Raw genomic sequence first — 18,537 nt, forward strand, 5'->3', positions numbered from 1 at the left:
TCTTAAATCAGTATGAAATTCTTATAAGAATGAGAAAATGAGACCTCAACATGTGTCTCAGAAGGGAGTTTGGTCTGTTCTAGCAAAAACAAGCAAACATTGGCCTCTTAACCATCTTGCTCTCCAGCCATGGCCTTCGCGGGCCGACTTCTTGGCGCCTCTCCCTCTCTAAGACAAAATAAAGTCGACCGTGACTTAAGCAGCTGCTGTGCAAAACAGATTAACAGGATTAAACAATTATATAGAGTGATAAGCCAAGGCTGGAATAACGTTTTTACACAACAGTGTGACCGCTCATTTATACCCCAGGAAGACAGGAAGTCGATGATTAGTGAATAAAAAAGTGAACTAAAATAAAGAAACAGTTACAGTTAGGTTACATGAACTATTAGAATATGGAAGAAAAACAGTCTCATTGGAATCTGCCTTTTTTTTAACACTGAATTTTAAACACTGAATTTTTTAACACCGAATTTCAAACAATGAATTTTTTGCAGGTGAATTTTTGCAGGTGAATTTTTGCAGCTGAATATTTTGCAGCTGAATTTTTCACAGGTGAATTTTTTGCTGGCAAATTTTTACCAGATTAAAATTCAGTGTAAGAAATTCAATGTCTAAAAAAATTCATTGTTTGAAATTCGGTGTTATAAAATTCAGTGTTAAAAAAAGGCAGATTCCAATGAGACTGTTTTTCTTCCATATTAGAAAGGTCATTAGTTTCATCTGCTTTTATGTGTGACATTTGTCAACACTGAAAAAATGAACTCAAAGCTTGTAATTTTCTAAAAAAAATTCTGCTTTGAGATGATGCTGCAACAATAAAATATTAGTTTACTTTACACATCTTAACCAGAGGCACTAATTAAATGCAGGGGGTTCTGTATATCTGTTATCCTAAAAAAAAGAAATTTCTTTTGCCTACTGTCTCTTTTGAAGAACGCGACTCTAGAGGCTGAGCGGCAGGCTACGCAGGCGCAGCTGAAACAGCTGGAGAGTCAGTCCGACGGCCAGCAGGCTCAAATCCTCGCCCTGCAGAGACAGGCCGCCTCGCTGCAGGAGAGCAACACGGCCCTCCAGACGCACAACGCTAACCTGCAGGTCCCACCGCAGTACTCCCTAGCTAACAAAACCATTGTTGCACTCCCTGGTCACCCTCATCTCAAGCCACTGGCGCTACGATAACTTAACGGTTTCCCCTCTGCAGGTGGAGAAGTCCACGCTAAATTCACAGAGTGCCTCCCTCATGGCCCAGAACGCTCACCTGCAGCAGCAACGGTCCGGGATGGAGAGCGAGCGGGACAGCGCCGTGCGGGGGCGAGAAGAGCTGCGCGGTGCTCACGAGCAGCTTCTGCGTGATCACGAGCGTCTGACGGTGCTGCACGAGCGTCAGGCCATGGAGTATGAGGCCCTGATGGGTAAACACGCCTGTCTGAAAAACGTCCACCGCACGCTCGAGCTGGAGCATCGCACTTTACAGGACAGGTCAGAGAGACTGGAGCCTTACGTCGGCATTCGTACGCCGTTAAGTTAAGACCTTGAGCTTCAAAGCATTTTATTAGAACAACACGTGGTGGGCCTTTATCGAGCAGTGCAAAGTTGAGTAGTAGAGCGTAAAATGTACAAGCTGTTTAATTTCTTTTTTTTGCAAATAATATCTGAAGGGGGGTGCGGGTTTGTATTCAGCCCTCTGAGTAAGTTTGTTGGAGAGCCGCCTTTACAGCCATGACTTTTCCAGCTTTGCACATCTAAAGACCAGAGGTTTCAACCCATTTTTTGTTCCAAACTAGCTCAACTTCCATCATATCAAATGGAGAGCATTTGTGAACATAGTTTTTCAAGTATTCCCACAAATTCGCAATTGACTTTATCTCTGGACTTTGACTGGGCCGTTCTAATGCCTGAGTCATCTGAGCTCTGGCTGTATTTTTAGGGTCATGGGGCTGCTGAAAGGTGTAGCCTCCCACAGGTTTTCTCCCAGTACTGCCCTGTATTTAGCTCCCCCCCAGCTTCACATCAGCTCTGACCAGTTTGTCTTTGCCTGCTGGAGAAAAGTGTCCCCACAGCATGATGCTACCACCACCATGTTTCCACTATGGGATGCTGATTTCAAGGTGCTGGGCTGTTACGCTTCTGCCATCAACAGTACTTTGCACGTAGACTAAAAGGTTTAAAGGTTCTATATCATGCTTTTTTAAGCCTTCCAAAGCTAACAATGGGGATTAACATGATCAAACATTGCCTTTGGCACTACAGAGTTTTCATTTGTTATGAGATATTGGTTGTTTTCTGGTGCTATTTTTTTTTTTATCCACTGCGACGCCCCCTCTCCCTGTATGGGGTTGCTCTAGAGCCGCTGCAGCATTGTATCAAACAGAGCAGTTGCTGTCACTGTGCAGATCAGGGGCTAAAAGAGCCACTTTGTTTCATCTTTGAGCAGACTTGATCACACTCGGTCTCACATCGGCGTTCGTTGGGCATGTTGTTTACTGGGAAGAGAGGGCAAGTTCAAGGAGGTTCCTTCCTGGACGGTCGGGTAATAACTGATCTACATAGACCTGGTCATGGCCGCTCGTTTTCAACGACAGGGAGGGGCTGCTACTCAAAGAGCAGAATTCACGAGGATCACTCAGATTTGCATGAATCAAGCAAAATACCAGTTTGGACATTATTTAAGTGAAGAAATGGCATTATAACATAGTTAAAAGCTTAAGAAAGTTGACTTTGCATGATATAAGCCCTTTAATTTTGGTCTGATCTGGCCAGAGCCTTTTCCACATGTTTGCCGCGTCTCCTGCATGGCTTGAGGCAAACTGCAGTCAGGACTTCTTCAGGGTTTCCTTCAGTGATGGCACTCTTCCATAAAGGCCAGATTAGTAGACTGCATAACTGAGAGCTGTCTTGTTGACAGTCTCACACCTGAGCCGTGGGTCTCTGCAGCCCTTTCAGAGTTACCATGGAGCTTTTGGCTGCTTTGCTTGATGAAGGATCTCCCTGCTGGGCCAGTGCAGCCGGTAGCGCTGGATTTCATTTAGGGAAAACAGACCCAGGGGGATGAATATATATGCACACCTCATATTTCAGATTGTAGATTTTCTTTTTTTTACATTTAAAATTGTAATGTGAGAAAATTAGAGAAAGATTCATGGGCCACGAAAAGTTTTTGCAACCATGTTATGGTCCACTGCGAAGTGTGAATTGGTGTGAATTTATGTGGCGCACCTCTGTTGGGGATCTTTTTAGGCATAACAACCTTCTGCAACAGAAAGCTAAGCTGGAGGACCTGGAGAAAACCTTGAAGCAGGAGCAGATGAGGATCTCCCTGGAGAAAGATCAGCATCAGGCAACGGCAGCGGAATGCAGCAGGCTCCGCGATGAGAAGGACTGGTAAGAAAACACGTCAGGACTCACAGACGCCGGAGAGGAGTATCCGGCCGGCACTGATGTCAGCGGGCTTTTTTTTTTTTAAAGGCTCAACCGAACGTACCAACAGCTTCTCAACGACAACGAGGCACTGACAGCGGATCACAAGCTGCTCAAGAGCCAGCTGAACGAAGCCAAGCTGGAGCACACCTGGCTGGAGGCCGATTTCTCCAAACTCAAAAAGGAGTCCCAGGAGCTGGACATCTCCTCCACAAAACTCTCCAACCAGTGTGAGGTATGGACTTGGCATGGTCTGGTTCCAGCTTTTAGATTATACTTTGACATTTATTTCTGTGGCCAATCCGTTGCTTTAAATTAACCAACTTTTGTAAGCTAAAGTTTTGTGCATGTGATGTTTAGTTGCTGAGTCAGCTGAAAGGGAACCTCGAAGAGGAAAATCGGCATCTGCTCGGTCAAATCGAGACTCTAATGCTGCAGAACCGAACCTTGCTGGAGCAGAATATGGAAAGCAAGGATCTGTTCCATGTTGAAGAGCGACAGTATATGTAAGCAGCGCAAAATCAATCCAAAACATTTTGTGAATTTGATCATGTATTGCAGATTGTTTTATTGTATTCCTGTTTTGTTTCCTAATTGCACATTTGTTACATTAGTATGTGTTTAAAACAATACAGCCATGAAAAAGTCATTTAAAAGTACTTCAGCAATATGATCTTTAATTGCCTTATAGAAGAAACGATAAAAGTTCCCCCCAGAGGTTTTGACTTTTGGTAAAAAGGCTTAAAATGATTGAATCTTTCCATTGCAGTCACATATTCTCACACTAAACATTTTGTCTTGCCTTACTGTTATGTTTACTTGCCTTACCCGTTTTGAAGCCCCGCTTAGAGAAATGTTCACTGTTTCACGTCATATTTATACCAGACAAAAAGTCTTGGGTAACTAGTGAAAGGTTTCTAGACACTCTGATCCCTCTTTAAAAAAATGTATTTAAGTCTTACGTAGAAAAAATTAACTACTGTTATTTAGAGGTTGTAGGAGCTGCTATTTAGGGCTGCACATTATACACTTACATCCAGTTATCATTGTCGCAGAATGTAAAATATCAATAAGGCAAATAACTGCTTTGACTGCAATAAATATTAGCTAATTCTCAAATGGCCATGCATTCAGGCTTTCTATGTCTGTAATATGTAAGGATTTGCCTCAAATTTGGTCAATGGAGGGTGTTTGTTGGATTTTTTAATAAGATAAACAACAATTTCCAAATGTCCATCCATCCATTGTCTATACCCACTTATCTGTGCAGACTCCAGCGGTCATTGTCTGAGAGGTGGTGTACACCTTGGACAGGTTTCCAGTCCTTTAAACTTGTTAATGTGAACCTTCTTTTTTTTACCACTGATTAAATGTACTCTAATTAAAGCTTGGGTTATAAATATGTGTTAGATCATGCTGCTACAGTAAAAGAAGGATTTTCTAAAACTCTATACCAGGTTCACCAGTTTTTCTAGAGTACATAATATAATATACATATATGAATGACTCCATATATTGTTAACATCTAGTTGATGATATTTGACCAGATTTGCCAAAAGACTGCATGGAGGTTGAAATAAATACATTGAAGCTCAGCGACAACATTGATTTGAAGAACCTGTTTCAAGTTAGTATGTTAGTAATTTATGTCTAAAGGGATCTAAACTCCACACAATATAAACTAAAACCATTCAGATTAACATATATGAAACCACAGTATGAAAAGGCAGCTTTAAATGAAAATGTTATCGACCTATTGCAAAAAAGAACATTTGAATGAATTAGGATTGATTGTTTCACAGAAGTAAATAGTGAATTCTGAAAATTGAAATAGAAAAATAATAAATAACACAGATGTCTCTGTCTTTGTTCAGCGACAAGCTCAATGATTTGAGAAGGCAGAAGGAGAAGCTGGAGGAAAAGATAATGGACCAGTATAAGTTTTATGAGCCATCACCTCCTCGCAGGTAAGCAGCCTCCGGTAGTGACACGTGCTTTCATGTTTCAGCTAACCTGGTTGAGATACGCGTGTTTGTTAAATATTACGTTTCCTTTTAAGTTTGAAATGCACATTAAGAATGCTAAATGGAGGGAACAAAGTTTCAGAATGGGAAAGCGGAAAAAAATAGGCCAGAAGGCAGATAGCAGCGATGTATGCAGTTACCAAAAAAAAAATTTTTTAATTTGTGCAGGTTTTTTTGTTTTTATGATTTAATTAGTTCAATCATCAGATTTAATCATGACCGTAATATTCCAGTTTGAATTTTAAAAGCTTGCTTGCGTTGAGTTGTAAAGCTGCACAATATATCAAGCCGCATTCATCACAGCAATATAAATGTGTGTTAATCAGAGACTTAATGGACTGCATGGATGCAATAATTGATAAGTCTTTATAGTTCAATGGACATGTATTAACACTCTTCACAGTGTTAATGCAAGCATAATAATGCATGCATAACAAATGGTGCTTAAAAACAACAAGTGGTTAAAAATTGATGGGAAACAAGGAGAGGAGTCACTATGGGTATCACCATTGCAGTTATCCACAGCAATATCGCGTTTACTGATTTCCATTTTCCAAGCTTCCCAGGCAGTCTCTCCGTTGGCGTTACATGGGAGATGCTTATCACTTCCACTGTGTGTGCTCACAGGCGCGGCAACTGGATAACTCTGAAGCTAAAGAAGCTGATGAAATCCAACAGCCGTGAGAACGAACCTGAAGCCACACACATAGCCGCCGCTGAACCCCACCTTTGCTCCCACGACAATGGCTCCTTAATCAGCTCCGACGGATCTGGAGGCTCCGCCTGCGCCTCAGCGGGGACTCAACGTAGCAGCAGTGAGTATGCCGGTCTGAGACCCGCCAGATCCCATCTGGGATTGTCAGACAGGCAGCAACAGTTTTATCTTCACCTTTCTAACACGGAGTTACACAAAGGTGACCGCTGGTAGATAGCAGATGTCTTTGAGAGCTATTTTTGGGATTTGCTTCTTTTTTTTGGGCCTCGACAGAAACGTACATCGTTTGTTGTTGCTTTAAAAATGCACAATTTCATTAAAGAATAATTCAGCTGAACTCAATTCACATGTGAGCATTTTCTGAGCGTTACCATAGTTGGGTGTGTTTCAAATCGAGCCCATGTTGCATGCCATGTCCTGGAACCAGACTCATTATTCCTGATGGATTATGTGTGTGAACTTTCTTCAGCACTCCTAAGTGTCTTCCTTGTGTCTTTTTTTATTATTAATTTATTCCCCCTTCTACCAACCTTTGCTTTCTGTTCCCCTTATGTTTGTCTCCCCTCCCATCACCATGTGTATGTGTCTCACGCGGTCACACTTTTGCTTCAAAAAGCCCCTCTGAAAAGGTTTCCCCGTTTGAAGAACAGGCTAAAGGACAGAGACAAAGTCAAGTCCATCTTCCGTCGTTCTTTGTGTAAGAAAAACCGGTGTCCGCCGCCTGCTCTCATTTTGACTTATGCCTTCATAGCAGTAATTGCCGCAGTGCCTCCGCTTGACGCTATTAACTGTATGTCATCATAACAGTGCCTTGCAAAAGTATTCAGTCCACTTGAACCTTCTCACATTTTGTCTCCTGACAGTGAATATTCTTGTGATTTTATATGTTGGACCAGCTCTAACTACTGAATAACTGTAAGGAGGATGATAAACAAAACTGAAAAGTGTGGTGTGCATTTATTTTCAGCGCTCTTCGCTGTGCTATCTTTAAAAAAAGGTGCATTTAACTACTTTTTGAAGTAGCAGAATTATCCACCTGTGCGTAATTTAATCTGAGCATAAATCCAGCTGTTCTGTAGATGATTGTTATAGAACATTGATGAACAAACAGCACCATGAAGACAAAGAAACACCACAGACGGGTCAGAGCATTTTCACGATAGGTTATTTCGGAACCAGACGGAGAATCTGTTGGCCTAGCAGCTATTAGATGTCTCCTTTACAAATCCGACGTTTATGAAAGACAGGCCGAAAGAAAGCTACACTGGGAATAAGCCAGAAAAAGTCCCATTTGCAGTAGAAGAAGGTGATCTGGTCATGCATAATGTCATGTGTGGTGGAAAACTAAGGTCGTACATCACTCTAAACACACCATCTCCACTATGACATATAATAGTAGCAGCATCATGCAGCAGAGATTCTTTTCCTCAGGGACAGGAAAGCTGCTCAGACTTGATTTGAAGATGGATGAAGCTAATTAAAGGTCAATATTGCAAAAAAAAAAAAAACTGTTAAACTTGAAAACAACCCTAAAAATACAATGGAATGGCTTCGATCAAAGCATATTGATGTGATAAAATGGCCTAGTCAATGTCCAGGGTTCAATTCAATTGAGAATCTGAGGCAATACATATAAATGGATCCCTCCAATTTAGCTGAGCTTGGAGATTTTTGCAAATAGGTATGTGCAAAAACTTCAGTCTCTTGATGTTTTAAACTGATAGAGACATTATAAAGACATGCAAATGTAATCGAAGCAAAAATGATTGCTTTTTTATGAAGTACTGATTCAGAGGCACTAAGTATGACTGTACAACACAAATCTTATATCCCAACACAATAGGTGTAAGTCTGCATTTGTTACCTGACAAACTGTAAAAAAGTTCATGAGTTGTGGATATTTTTGCGACATCACAACGATCCATCAGATCCTAAGCCTCATTTCACCAAACTTGACTCCTTTTCGATTTCACCACAGCTTCAAATGTGTCATTTATGTTCCATAACAGAGTTCACTCCTTATAATTTGATGTAACAAGAGAGAGAAAAGAAATGCAGAACGAGCTTTGCCCTTCCGGCAGCGAGCTGCGGCAAATTAAACCTCACGGTAGTCCTGTGCTGCTCCAGAGAGGAAGAACTCTCCTAACGTGCACGACCGTTTTATCTGTCTGTCCGTTTCCCTCATCCACTTCTTACCATCCCTCCGTCCTTTAATGTAGCCTTGAGCAGCTTATCCCACCCATCCACCTCATTCGAGGCAAAGCAGGACGCTGATGTGGACAAAAGTCAAGAGGACCCGCTGACCTCGTCTCTCAGTACCTCCACATTATCCATCCTCCAGCATCACCATCATCCCACCACCCTTCCATTTGGCCACTTCAGCGACACCCCTGACATTGGCCCACATGTTTCTGAGCTGTGGCTGACAGGTAGAGGCAACCAGAAACTGCTGTTGTGTCGGATTCCATCTGCACTCGTTTGTAGAACGAAGGCCAGAAGCTGAAAGTGTGCATCGTGTCGTTGCTGCCTGGTGATTTCTTATTTTCACACCCTGCAGACAAAGTTTCGAACGGCAGCACCGTGCCATCTGGATGCGAGGACCGAGACGGGCTGCAGAACCACGGTAAAACCTTCTGGATTCCTGCTTAGAGGATTCAGTCCGCATGCAGATGTGCAGCCAGCTCAGGAATTAGGCTAAATCCCCCAAACTGCAACCGTGACCCTGTTTTAAATTAATCCCTTTGCTGATCTGGGAGGCCAACAACTGGAGAAGGGGAAAGAGCTACGCTGCTGCTCCCTGTTGGCCATTATTGTTTACTTACTGTATGTATTAGCGCTGCAAAAAGGGAACTAAAAGTAAGTAACTTTTTCTTGAAATTAGTGTATTTTTTCTTGATTTGAGCAGCTAAATATGCCATTTGCCAATGGAATAAGTATTTAACCCTAAAACAAGATAATTAGATATCCTGCACTTGAAATAAGAGGATGGAGATGAATTGTTCTTATTTTAAGTGCAAACATCTTATTCCATTGGCAAATAGTCTTATGTAGCTGCTCAAATCAAGGAAAATTATTTCAAGAAAGTTGTATTTTTACTTTTAGTTCCGTTTTGCAGTGAATACAAGTTTGATATTGTTCTCTATGAACAGAGAATCGGCCCATCCACACGAAATTCCCACTAGATGTTGAAAACAACTCCACAAATACAAAGAAATCAAAACTAAGAAATGCTTTAATGTATGATTGTGCATGATGAAGTGGAATAAGACTGGGTATAAGTCTTAAACATGTTCACTGAAATGTATTAAATCCTCAATAGAAAAGCCTTTTGTGATAATAGCCGCTTCACAAAGTCCCCTGTGTGGAGAAACTAGTGGCCTTCATTATTCAGCGGGGATATTGGCCCATTCTTCCACACCAACTCACTTCAATCCTGAAGGTTCTGGAGTCCTCTTCTCTACACTGGGATCTTCAGTTATCTTCATAGATTTTGTATTATATTGAAGTCAAGGGATTGACTGAGCTGTTCTAGCGGCTTGCTTTTTCTTCCCTACAATCAAATGTAAGCAGATTTTTGCCTGCGTGTTTAGGGTCATTGTCTTTGCTCAGAAATCCTCCTCTGTTACTTTACATGTGTACATTTTTCCAGAAAATCCCAGCATATTTTTCTATCTTTCTTTCTTTAAAAAGCAATAGGTCTGCTCGGACCCTATTGTAAAAAATAACATCCCCACATCTTAATGTTCCCAACCCCAAACCTCACTGCTTTTTTTGGGCTGAGGTCCTGAACCATTCCTTCTGCATTCATGGGGTGCAATGGCGTCTCATTTTCCCAATTTGCATCCTCCCAGTTTTCCATTGCCTTGTCCAACTGCTCTGCAGCAAGTTCTGAACAAGCTACAGCATGCTTCTTCTTCCTTCTGCAGTGGAGTCTGCCGCAGTGAGCAATCGTGGAGGCCATGACAGTTACTTATTGTTTTATTTGAACAGCTGTACCTGCTGTTTCCAGGGAGCAGTCTTTGGCACTGAGACGACTCTCCTGATTGTTTTTTGACTCCAAAATCTTGCAAGTAGCACCGGGTCGATGAATTTATGTCCTTTATACTTACACATTTTGCCTCTGACGGTGCTCACTGGAACATCCAGAAGTTTTGAAATATGTCTCTAACCAATACGATCAGTATGTTTTGCCTTCTCTCCTAGGTCTTGAGAGACCTACTTGTTTTTGCCTTCTTGTGTGATAACTTTAGGAAGAAGAAGCTCTTTTTAGCAGCATCCCTGGCTTTCAATGCCATCCTTTATTTCCTTTTGTTCAAGTCTTCATTGTTGTTGTTCCATTTGTAATTCCACTTTAAGACACAAAACTAGTTTGTTTTGATTTCTTTGTGTGGATGGCCTGAATTATTCCTGACATCTGGTGTGATTTTCACGTTGATAAGCCTAATTCAATTACAGTGTATTTATTGAGGGAAAACAAGGTGTTTGATACTTATATTCTTTGCTGTGCCTCAGTCTCAGAACAATGTCATTTGATCTGTTATTTTTCTTCAGGGATGAATGTAGTCCAGTGCCCAGCCCAGAGTGAGAGCAGCGTCGAGCTGAGCCTGAGCCTGGAGAACGAGCCCTGGTCAAATGGCAGCAGTCCCGTCCAGCAGCCCCCTTCACGTAACTCCTGCACCTCCTACCAGCCGCCCAGTGATACGTCCACCCCACAGGCCCGTAGAAAGCTGCAGCAGCACGGGGACACGTCCTCCACAATGCCAACTCCCAGCAGCCTGAACCCAGACATGGTGCAAAGTCAGAAAGATCCCGTTCTGTCTCAGGACTTCTGGCTCACAAGAGGCACAAAAACCATCAGAAGGGGGTCGAGGAGAAAAGCGCCGCGTCGATCGTCAGACTCGGGGAAAACCAACTCCGAGCTTAACGGGTTTAGCTCAAAAGATGAAACGGCTCAAGCCTCTGCTTGCTCGCCGATCACAGTGCTCTACGTTCAGGGTAAATCGTCCTCAATGTCGGGCTGCCTGAACTGCTTCTCTGCCCCGCTGGTGAAGGAGGGACAGCCGGGAGAGTTCAGGCCCCCTAAAAGTCTTCCCCGTGCCAGCAGCGTGATTTCTTCATCCGAGGGCTCATCCCGGCGCTCAAGCGTCGATAGCGAAAGCAGGGGGACCATCCAAACTGAGCCAGCGCAGACTGCGGAAAGAAATTGCACCCCAGAGCAAACCCAGAGGCAAGAACAAAACGCCGACACAAGAAACAGTGAGCCTGGGCCCATTCCTCCTGTCAAACCTCCTAGAGATCCGGCAGTTATTGTTCCCACAAAACACCACAGACCCACATCGCAGGAGCCAGCTCTGGGCTCGTCATTCACTTTTAACTCGGTGTTCTCAGACACAATCTTCAGCGACTCTGAGCTCGCCACTGCGACCATCTTGGATACGATCGACGTGAGCACTAATTCCCTCCGCCCTAACGCATCGGCGGAGCAGATCTCTCCCCCCGAGAGACAAGAAACTGCTGAGAAGACGCCACCAGCATCGCTTAGGTCTGAAAATGAGCAAAGTGGAATGGCGGAGCTTGCAGGAGGGCTGGAAATGAAAGGACTGACTGCTCACAGCCACACAAAGGCTGCTCTCACGGCACCTTCAAATACATCAGGTTCTTCAGATTAGGATAACCACATTTATTTTTTTATTTTCAGAATGCTTCTTAAGGTTAGGCGGTAAAAATATGTTTAGATTATTTTGGGGTTTTTGTTTTATTTCACTTTCACAGAAGTCGTAACTTGGATCTGGAAAAGATGATTCTTAAAGTATATCTGATTCTGATTCTGATGATAAACCCGAGTTTATTGCATTTCGCTCGCACCTTGGAAAACCAGTGGGATTTGTGGAGTTTTGTTCTCAGACACCGTGCCAGCTACTTTTAGCCACATCAGCAGGTCATAGTGTTTTCTGCTGTGTTTTTGCATTCAAACAGTAGATACACACGTTCCCTAATAGGTGTTGCACAGTTCTCTGTGTGGCATTTATTTAATGAGATACAATCCATCGGTAATGCATAAGGACAATTAATTCCTGCTTTCACAAAGCTTTATAGAAGTGGCAGATGTATTAAAATTGAGGTTGGCGAAAAGATATTTGCAGTGTAGTTTCACACATCCTTTTTTTTTTTCAAAAAGCCCTCTGTCAATGGATATACTTACTGTGGTTTAAAGGACTTTTCTGTGATCTACTTGATAGAAATAGGGTTATTTGATTCCAATGAATAAGATCTACTAAAAGAAGATGGTTCAGAATTATTTTGGTTTGACTGGAGGGCCTAATCTCTTATTTTCCATAAATCAGATAGCTTGGTTTATCAGAACTGGCTTAAAGCTAGTTTGTTCATCTTTTCACCAGTTCTTCAGGGGCATGCTGATGACCATTGTATATGCGACATTTTGTATTACACAATAATTTCAATTTCTTTGGGTTAGGAGCTCAGTTTGATCCAGTTTACTGTCAGAAAAATATTACCCTTTATCAAACCAAAATAACTACAAGGGACCTCTTTGATGGAGATTAATATAGAGTTCTAAAATCAGATTTTCTTTAGGGATTAGATTATGGAAAAAGACTTTCAGTCAGTAAGGAACATCTTACAGCAGATGTCACCAATTCCTACCACAAAACAGTCCGGTGCAAAACAAACAAAACTGTAAAGGCTGAAAATAGGTCAGATGAAAACTTCAGCAACACTTGAAGTATAAGGAGCAGATCTTATTAGCAGATGAACACGTTTCGGCTAGTGGCCTTCTTCAGGCTCAAGGTTCAAAACAGGAACAGGCTGGATATGCCAGCACCCCTCAAGAATCTGAATTTACAGAAATAGAGCGTAATATACAATCTTTGCAAAGTATCAAAACAATATATAGCTAAATATTTTTTTCAAGAGTTGTTTGTGATTATTGATTTCGATATGTGATCTAAAATATTTATTTACCCTGAAAAATAAAGTGACGTGCAATATATTTAATAAAGTGTACAACGTGGTTTTGTTTACAGGTGCGGAGTGGAAACAGGATGAAATGAAATGCTAAAGTGTTGATACACAACGGAGTGATGAATTGGTGAATGGGGGAACTGACCAGGAGCCAAACTTGTGATATGACCTAGGACTGGGGAGGTGCGACTTCTGAGCCTAATCAGAACAATATGTTATAATTTGTAATTTCTGTTCATAGCCATTGCTATGAACTGTTCATATTGCCAAGTTATTATTAACTGAATGGCACATTCAAAAAACTTTTTTTTTGTTATATATACACTGGTGCTTGTCAGTTTTTATTGTGCATTTTGTCTTTTACTTTAGCTATTTGACAACCCTGTTATGTTATCTATTTGACTTTTTTTTTTTTTTTTTTTTTTTTTGGTTTGTTTGTTTGTTTCGTTTTTGTGTGTGCCCAGTCTCAGTTAACGTAATCACGCTCCCTTCCTAAAGTACGACCTGTAACTTATTATTACACTAGTTTGTGTTTGTCTGAAGGAATTATATGATATTTATGTGTAATAAAATGTATCCCTGGATGCTATTTTCCTAAAATAAAGAGAGGGAAAAAAACAATGTGTGTTTATTTGTGACGCTGAAGTCCTTGTACCCGCCCCCTGTGTTCTGATTGGAGTTTAGATCAGGCACGTGACGCAATGCGGAAGTTGACAGTTGAAGTGTAAAAACCCACACATTCGTGGGTGGATGTTTTTTTTTTTATATAGCGGGGTACGGCGTTACCGGGCCAGCTGGAGTGGTTATATAAACTCTACCGGACGACTCGACGCCTGTACCCGGGCTTTGGCACGATGCTGTGCGCCGCCGCCGCGGAGAGGAACAAGGAGCCTATTCTGTCGGTGCTCCGGGACAGCGTTAACACCGGGAGACTCCTGCAGGCTCTGGAGATATCATCCGGCACCGGGCAGCACGTCGTTCACTTCGCTCAGGCTCTGAGGAACATAACCTGGCAGCCGTCCGAGTACGACCGCCAGTCGCTCGTCAGGTAGGCACGGCTGATAGCTGTCATTTGTGGGGGTCAATACTGTAGGACACGAGCAGCTAAAATCCTGCAAATGCCTTCCTAGTTCTCAAAATAACCTTTCAAAGTTTCTGACGCATCGTTTTTTTTTTCCTCCGTCGAGCTAATCTGCGCTGCTGTGCCACAGTGACTGTTTTTTCTGCTCTGCTTTTCAGTATAGAAGCTTACAGAGCTCACTACCAGCTGCCCAACGTGAAGCCCGCCGTCCACCTGGACGCTTCTCAGCCCTACCAGTACTGGGGAGGCATTCCGCCCGAAAGCCTCGACCTGGTGCTCAACATCAACATGATCCACATCTCTCCCTTGTCCTGCACCGAGGTCAGCCTCCCAAAAATCGGTTTGGTCCCCACGTGTCCGTAAAATGCGGAGTCTTTTAAAGGCATACTATGCAACATTTTTCAGTTAATTAGTGTGTTCCATACCGTTTTGGATGATTAAATGAGTCATTTCAGGTCAAACAAAGGTTTTCTCGGCCGCCCTGGTGGTCTTTGGGGGAAATACCGCACTTGCAGGAGCCCTCTGCCCGCACCCACAGGCTCAGAAGTCTCGTGCAAGACCGCGAGAGTCGGTCTTGCTTTACGGCGAGAACTCCGTGTGTTTTTGCCCTGCCATTCATGCACGCGCGAAAGCAACAAAGAACCGCGTGTTAACCTCAAATAAACATGCAAGCATATCGAGTTTTATTATTATTATTATTATTTTATTTTTTATTTTATTTTTTATGTTGGCGAGACGCGGCCGCAGCGAGGCGGCCGCCTCGCCAAGATAGCGCTGCGGGAAGCCTGATGTTCATACTTTCACTGTGTTAGTCATTGTTTGTACTGCCGTTTTTTTTATTATTTTTCGTTGCGCCTGTCTGCTAAGCTCAAAACAACCGCGTCTGGCTTGATGGAGAAACCAGAACAGCTGAGCATCTTTATGACAGTGCACTTTTACTTTCGCCCTCTGGGGCGAGCCTCGCTGGAAAATCAACCCCGGTTGCATAGTATACCTTTAATATTTGACCCACAAGACGTTTTTTAAACTAGGGCCAGACGCACAGCCACAGATCCCACCCACCCGGGCAACCCACTGTTTGTCCCGCTTCCATCAGCACAATGATTCAGAAGCAAAATCTAATCGACTTAAAAAATACGATTTTTTCCCCCCTAAGCTAAGACTCAGATGAACTAACAGTTCATAGTCTGTTACATGTTTACCTACAGGCTCCACGTGGTCTTTATCAGTCTGTCTTGTGCTAATGTCTATTTGCACACTTTAGTTTCTCTGGGAATGTTTTGGATATCCGTGCAAAATGCACAGTTCTGTCACTTGAAGGTTCATCCTGCAAACTGCCTGCTACCGGCCTTTCTGTCTAGAGTGTCAATTAACTTTAACATTTCAACTTAAACATCACAGCTTTCCATGACGACACTTTTTAAAGCACCGCTGTGTAACGTTTAGCCACTAGGGGCGCTAGACCTGTAACTTCCAGGTTTCATGGCCTTTTTTTTTAAACATTGGTGCAATGTAAACATATTGCGCTTTTAAGTGTCAAAAACCTAAAAATATAATGAATATTTGACATGAATATTTCAGGCTTTTTTTGGTGAAGCCCATATTTGTGGCCTTTAGGTGCTTTAATGACTTATGGGTTAAAAAAAGGACACAGATGGAGTATTAGCTTCCATTTAAACCTCAGAAATAGGCTGTTCATATAAAAAAAGGTTTTCCTTATACTTGGAACAGCTCATGTACAGCCTAATGTAACTGTTTTGTTAAAGAAAATTAACTAACTAATTAACTAAACAGACTTTTAGCCAATTTTCCCCTTCACTGATTCACAAACATTGTCTTACCCATGAACACGCTGTTTTATACCCCTCTATTTGACCATTATCGGCTTGTTTCTGTTGGCAGCTAAGTATTATTGATGAATTATGGAGACCGTAATTGCAAATTTGCTCAAATCTCGTTTAATTTATTTTTACTCCATACTATGATTTGATGCTTTTACCCGTTTGGTTTTGGATCAGTGCCACAATTATTGGGACAGTTGACTCTAGTGAAGCTGCAGAAGCACATTACCCTACAGTACAGTATGAGTAGATACAAGAAAATGACTGTAACCCATTGCTTGTCAAAGTATTGATAATTAAAAGTTATTAGTGAAACACAGGCTAATTCACCGCACTGCTTCATGTTATAACGCCAGTCATTATACATTAACCGCTACATGTTATCTTCCAGCAGTCAGAACCGGTGAGGTTGCAGTTGGTGCATCTTGAATTGAGCTTAGAAAGCTTTTTTTTATTTATTTCTATGGTATTATTCGGCTTTTAATAAACTGACCTGGTTCGGTTAAAAGTCACGCGCAGCAGGACTAAAGCTCCCCCGGAGTGTATTTACATAAAAGCTTTTCCGATGCACAGCTCCTCGGATAATAACTGTAGGCAGTTCCCGACACAAAAGCTTTGCGTGGTTTTCCACTTCCCCGGTCTCCGCTTCATGTGACGTGACTCCAGCGGCCTGAAGACCTTACTGTTCTCTTCTAGGGTTTGTTCAAAGGGGCCGGAGCGCTGCTCAAGCCGCAGGGTCTTCTGTTGACATACGGGGTGAGTGGGAAAACATTTCGTGCCATTACCAGATCTGCTCATGACTCCTAATGAGTAATGTAGCTTTTCTTTTTTTTTTTTTTTTTTAACTCTCAGCCATATGCAGTGAATGGCCAAATCCACCCCCAAAGCAATGTGGACTTTGACTACAGTCTAAGGCAGAGGTAAGGTGGTCTGCTGTTTATTTAAATAAATGCATCAACATGGAGTCACTGTTTTTGTTGAATCATCAGTTTGTTGTGCGATACGTACAATGAAACAAAGCTTCATGTTATAGCTTGCCATTTCACACATTACCATTGAAGACTGGTGTATTTTTCTTTGTAGTTGAGTATTTTCATGAAATATGTTGATCGATAGCCATAAAATTGCTACAATTTCATGAATTGCATTAATTTCTGAAGATCTCATCGAATAGGTAAATCTCCTATTATTTTGGTTTTGATCTGTTCGGCATAAATAACTTACTACATTTGACCAATTATCACCCCCCACCCCCACCCCCGACCAGCACATCAGTTAAGGCGAACTCGTCATAGATATTTTTGATAAGTCAAAAATGTAATGGTATTTAGAAAAACCTAAAATATACGAGATGTTTTGAGTTATTTCACAATTTTGTGTTTGATACGTAATTCTGCATACTTTTAAATCATGGTTTTTATGTCTTCACTATGCATCTGCTATGCAGAAAGTCATAAAAAGCCATTAAATGACAAAGGTGGGTCCAAACGTTTGACTGTTAGTGTAGCTGGGTAATTAGTCTCACTCTCTGCGTGCCTGAGGCCATGTGGCAGAAAACTGCAGGGCATTTAAAACCGTAACTTTTTAAAACCTTGGCATAGAGTTATACTGGTAGCCATCCCGTGCGATTTATTTCATACTTATCAAAATGTATATCGTTTTTTATTTTAACATAATGTTTCATCCTGTAGGAATCCAGAATGGGGACTAAAGGATATCTCATTTCTCAATTCGGTGGCAGAAAAAAATGGTTTGTTCCTGGAGAAAATAGTAAGTATCCGTTTCATAAGGGGAGCTAATGCAAATTTTATCTAAAAAATTTAACTCAAACGTTTGTTTGTGTTTTTACTGAAAAGGCTTCTTTTTTTTTTGTCTAGGTGGAGATGCCAGCAAACAACAAATGCCTTCTGTTCAGGAAGGAGAGTTTGGTGTGATCCGTCTTGAAGGAGCAGGATGGTCAAAGCGCCTTTTACTTCCACTTGAATCATTGCCTGCGTAACTTAACACACATTATTTCAATATTGTTATTCACTGTGGCAAACTATTATTGCGTATTGCACAGTTTAAACGCTTTTATGTTTTATTTCATGTACTCTAAGACGGACAGGTGTTCTATTAGTAACTAAGCATAAGTGCTTTTTAGAGGTAGATAAAAGAGAAAATACAGTAGATGACAAAACACATGATTACAGGGGCAAACACACGCAAATGTTTCTAAGAGCACATCACATATAAGACTATGGGGGATATATAGCGGGGGGGGGGGGAGGGGACTGTTTTAAATACTACAGAATGGGTTTTAGTCAACATGAAGATTTCTTTTTTCAGCTTGCAATTCTAAAAAAACGTCACAAAATGGCTCTGAAAAAAATCATCTCACAACATCCTGAATGTAATAAAACCTCTGTTGGACTGAATATATACAACTGATCGTTCTTACTTTAAATAAAAGTCTATAATCACTTATATTCTTGA

At 41.7% G+C, this 18,537-nt stretch overlaps 2 protein-coding genes across 5 annotated transcripts in view; both read left to right on the forward strand.

Annotated features, from left to right (window-relative positions):
- Positions 1 to 13,761, forward strand: part of LOC105917945 (girdin) — a 38,959-nt gene extending 25,198 nt beyond the window's left edge. Inside the window, exons 19-30 of one of the 4 annotated variants that reach the window (XM_036137243.1) lie at positions 937 to 1,098; positions 1,205 to 1,482; positions 3,241 to 3,384; positions 3,469 to 3,655; positions 3,781 to 3,926; positions 5,295 to 5,387; positions 6,072 to 6,259; positions 6,776 to 6,856; positions 8,379 to 8,588; positions 8,717 to 8,782; positions 10,711 to 11,814; positions 13,203 to 13,761. In XM_036137243.1, the coding sequence (XP_035993136.1) occupies positions 937 to 1,098; positions 1,205 to 1,482; positions 3,241 to 3,384; positions 3,469 to 3,655; positions 3,781 to 3,926; positions 5,295 to 5,387; positions 6,072 to 6,259; positions 6,776 to 6,856; positions 8,379 to 8,588; positions 8,717 to 8,782; positions 10,711 to 11,814; positions 13,203 to 13,237 (2,694 nt within the window). In that variant the 3' untranslated portion in view covers positions 13,238 to 13,761. The remainder of the gene's footprint in view (positions 1 to 936; positions 1,099 to 1,204; positions 1,483 to 3,240; positions 3,385 to 3,468; positions 3,656 to 3,780; positions 3,927 to 5,294; positions 5,388 to 6,071; positions 6,260 to 6,775; positions 6,857 to 8,378; positions 8,589 to 8,716; positions 8,783 to 10,710; positions 11,815 to 13,202) is intronic. The other 3 variants (XM_036137244.1, XM_036137245.1, XM_036137246.1) reach the window with 3 other exon arrangements.
- Positions 13,762 to 13,838: 77 nt separating this feature from the next.
- Positions 13,839 to 18,528, forward strand: mettl26 (methyltransferase like 26). Its single transcript, XM_012852899.3, has 6 exons — positions 13,839 to 14,188; positions 14,380 to 14,542; positions 16,759 to 16,818; positions 16,915 to 16,982; positions 17,754 to 17,832; positions 17,940 to 18,528. The coding sequence occupies exons 1-6, from the start codon at positions 13,995 to 13,997 to the stop codon at positions 17,994 to 17,996; spliced, it is 621 nt and encodes a 206-aa protein (XP_012708353.1). The 5' UTR covers positions 13,839 to 13,994; the 3' UTR covers positions 17,997 to 18,528.
- Positions 18,529 to 18,537: the final 9 nt, after the last annotated feature.

The sequence above is a fragment of the Fundulus heteroclitus genome, chromosome 5, assembly GCF_011125445.2.
Source record: "Fundulus heteroclitus isolate FHET01 chromosome 5, MU-UCD_Fhet_4.1, whole genome shotgun sequence".
Classification (NCBI taxonomy): domain Eukaryota; kingdom Metazoa; phylum Chordata; class Actinopteri; order Cyprinodontiformes; family Fundulidae; genus Fundulus; species Fundulus heteroclitus.

What these genes read in the sequence shown, in the direction of transcription:
- mettl26 (XM_012852899.3), top strand. Translation starts at nt 13,995, where the DNA reads ATGCTGTGCGCCGCCGCCGCGGAGAGGAACAAGGAGCCTATTCTGTCG. An exon ending in CTCCCTTGTCCTGCACCGAG is followed by an intron (nt 14,543 to 16,758) that starts GTCAGCCTCCCA and finishes GTTCTCTTCTAG; the next exon opens with GGTTTGTTCAAAGGGGCCGG. An exon ending in GACTACAGTCTAAGGCAGAG is followed by an intron (nt 16,983 to 17,753) that starts GTAAGGTGGTCT and finishes TTCATCCTGTAG; the next exon opens with GAATCCAGAATGGGGACTAA.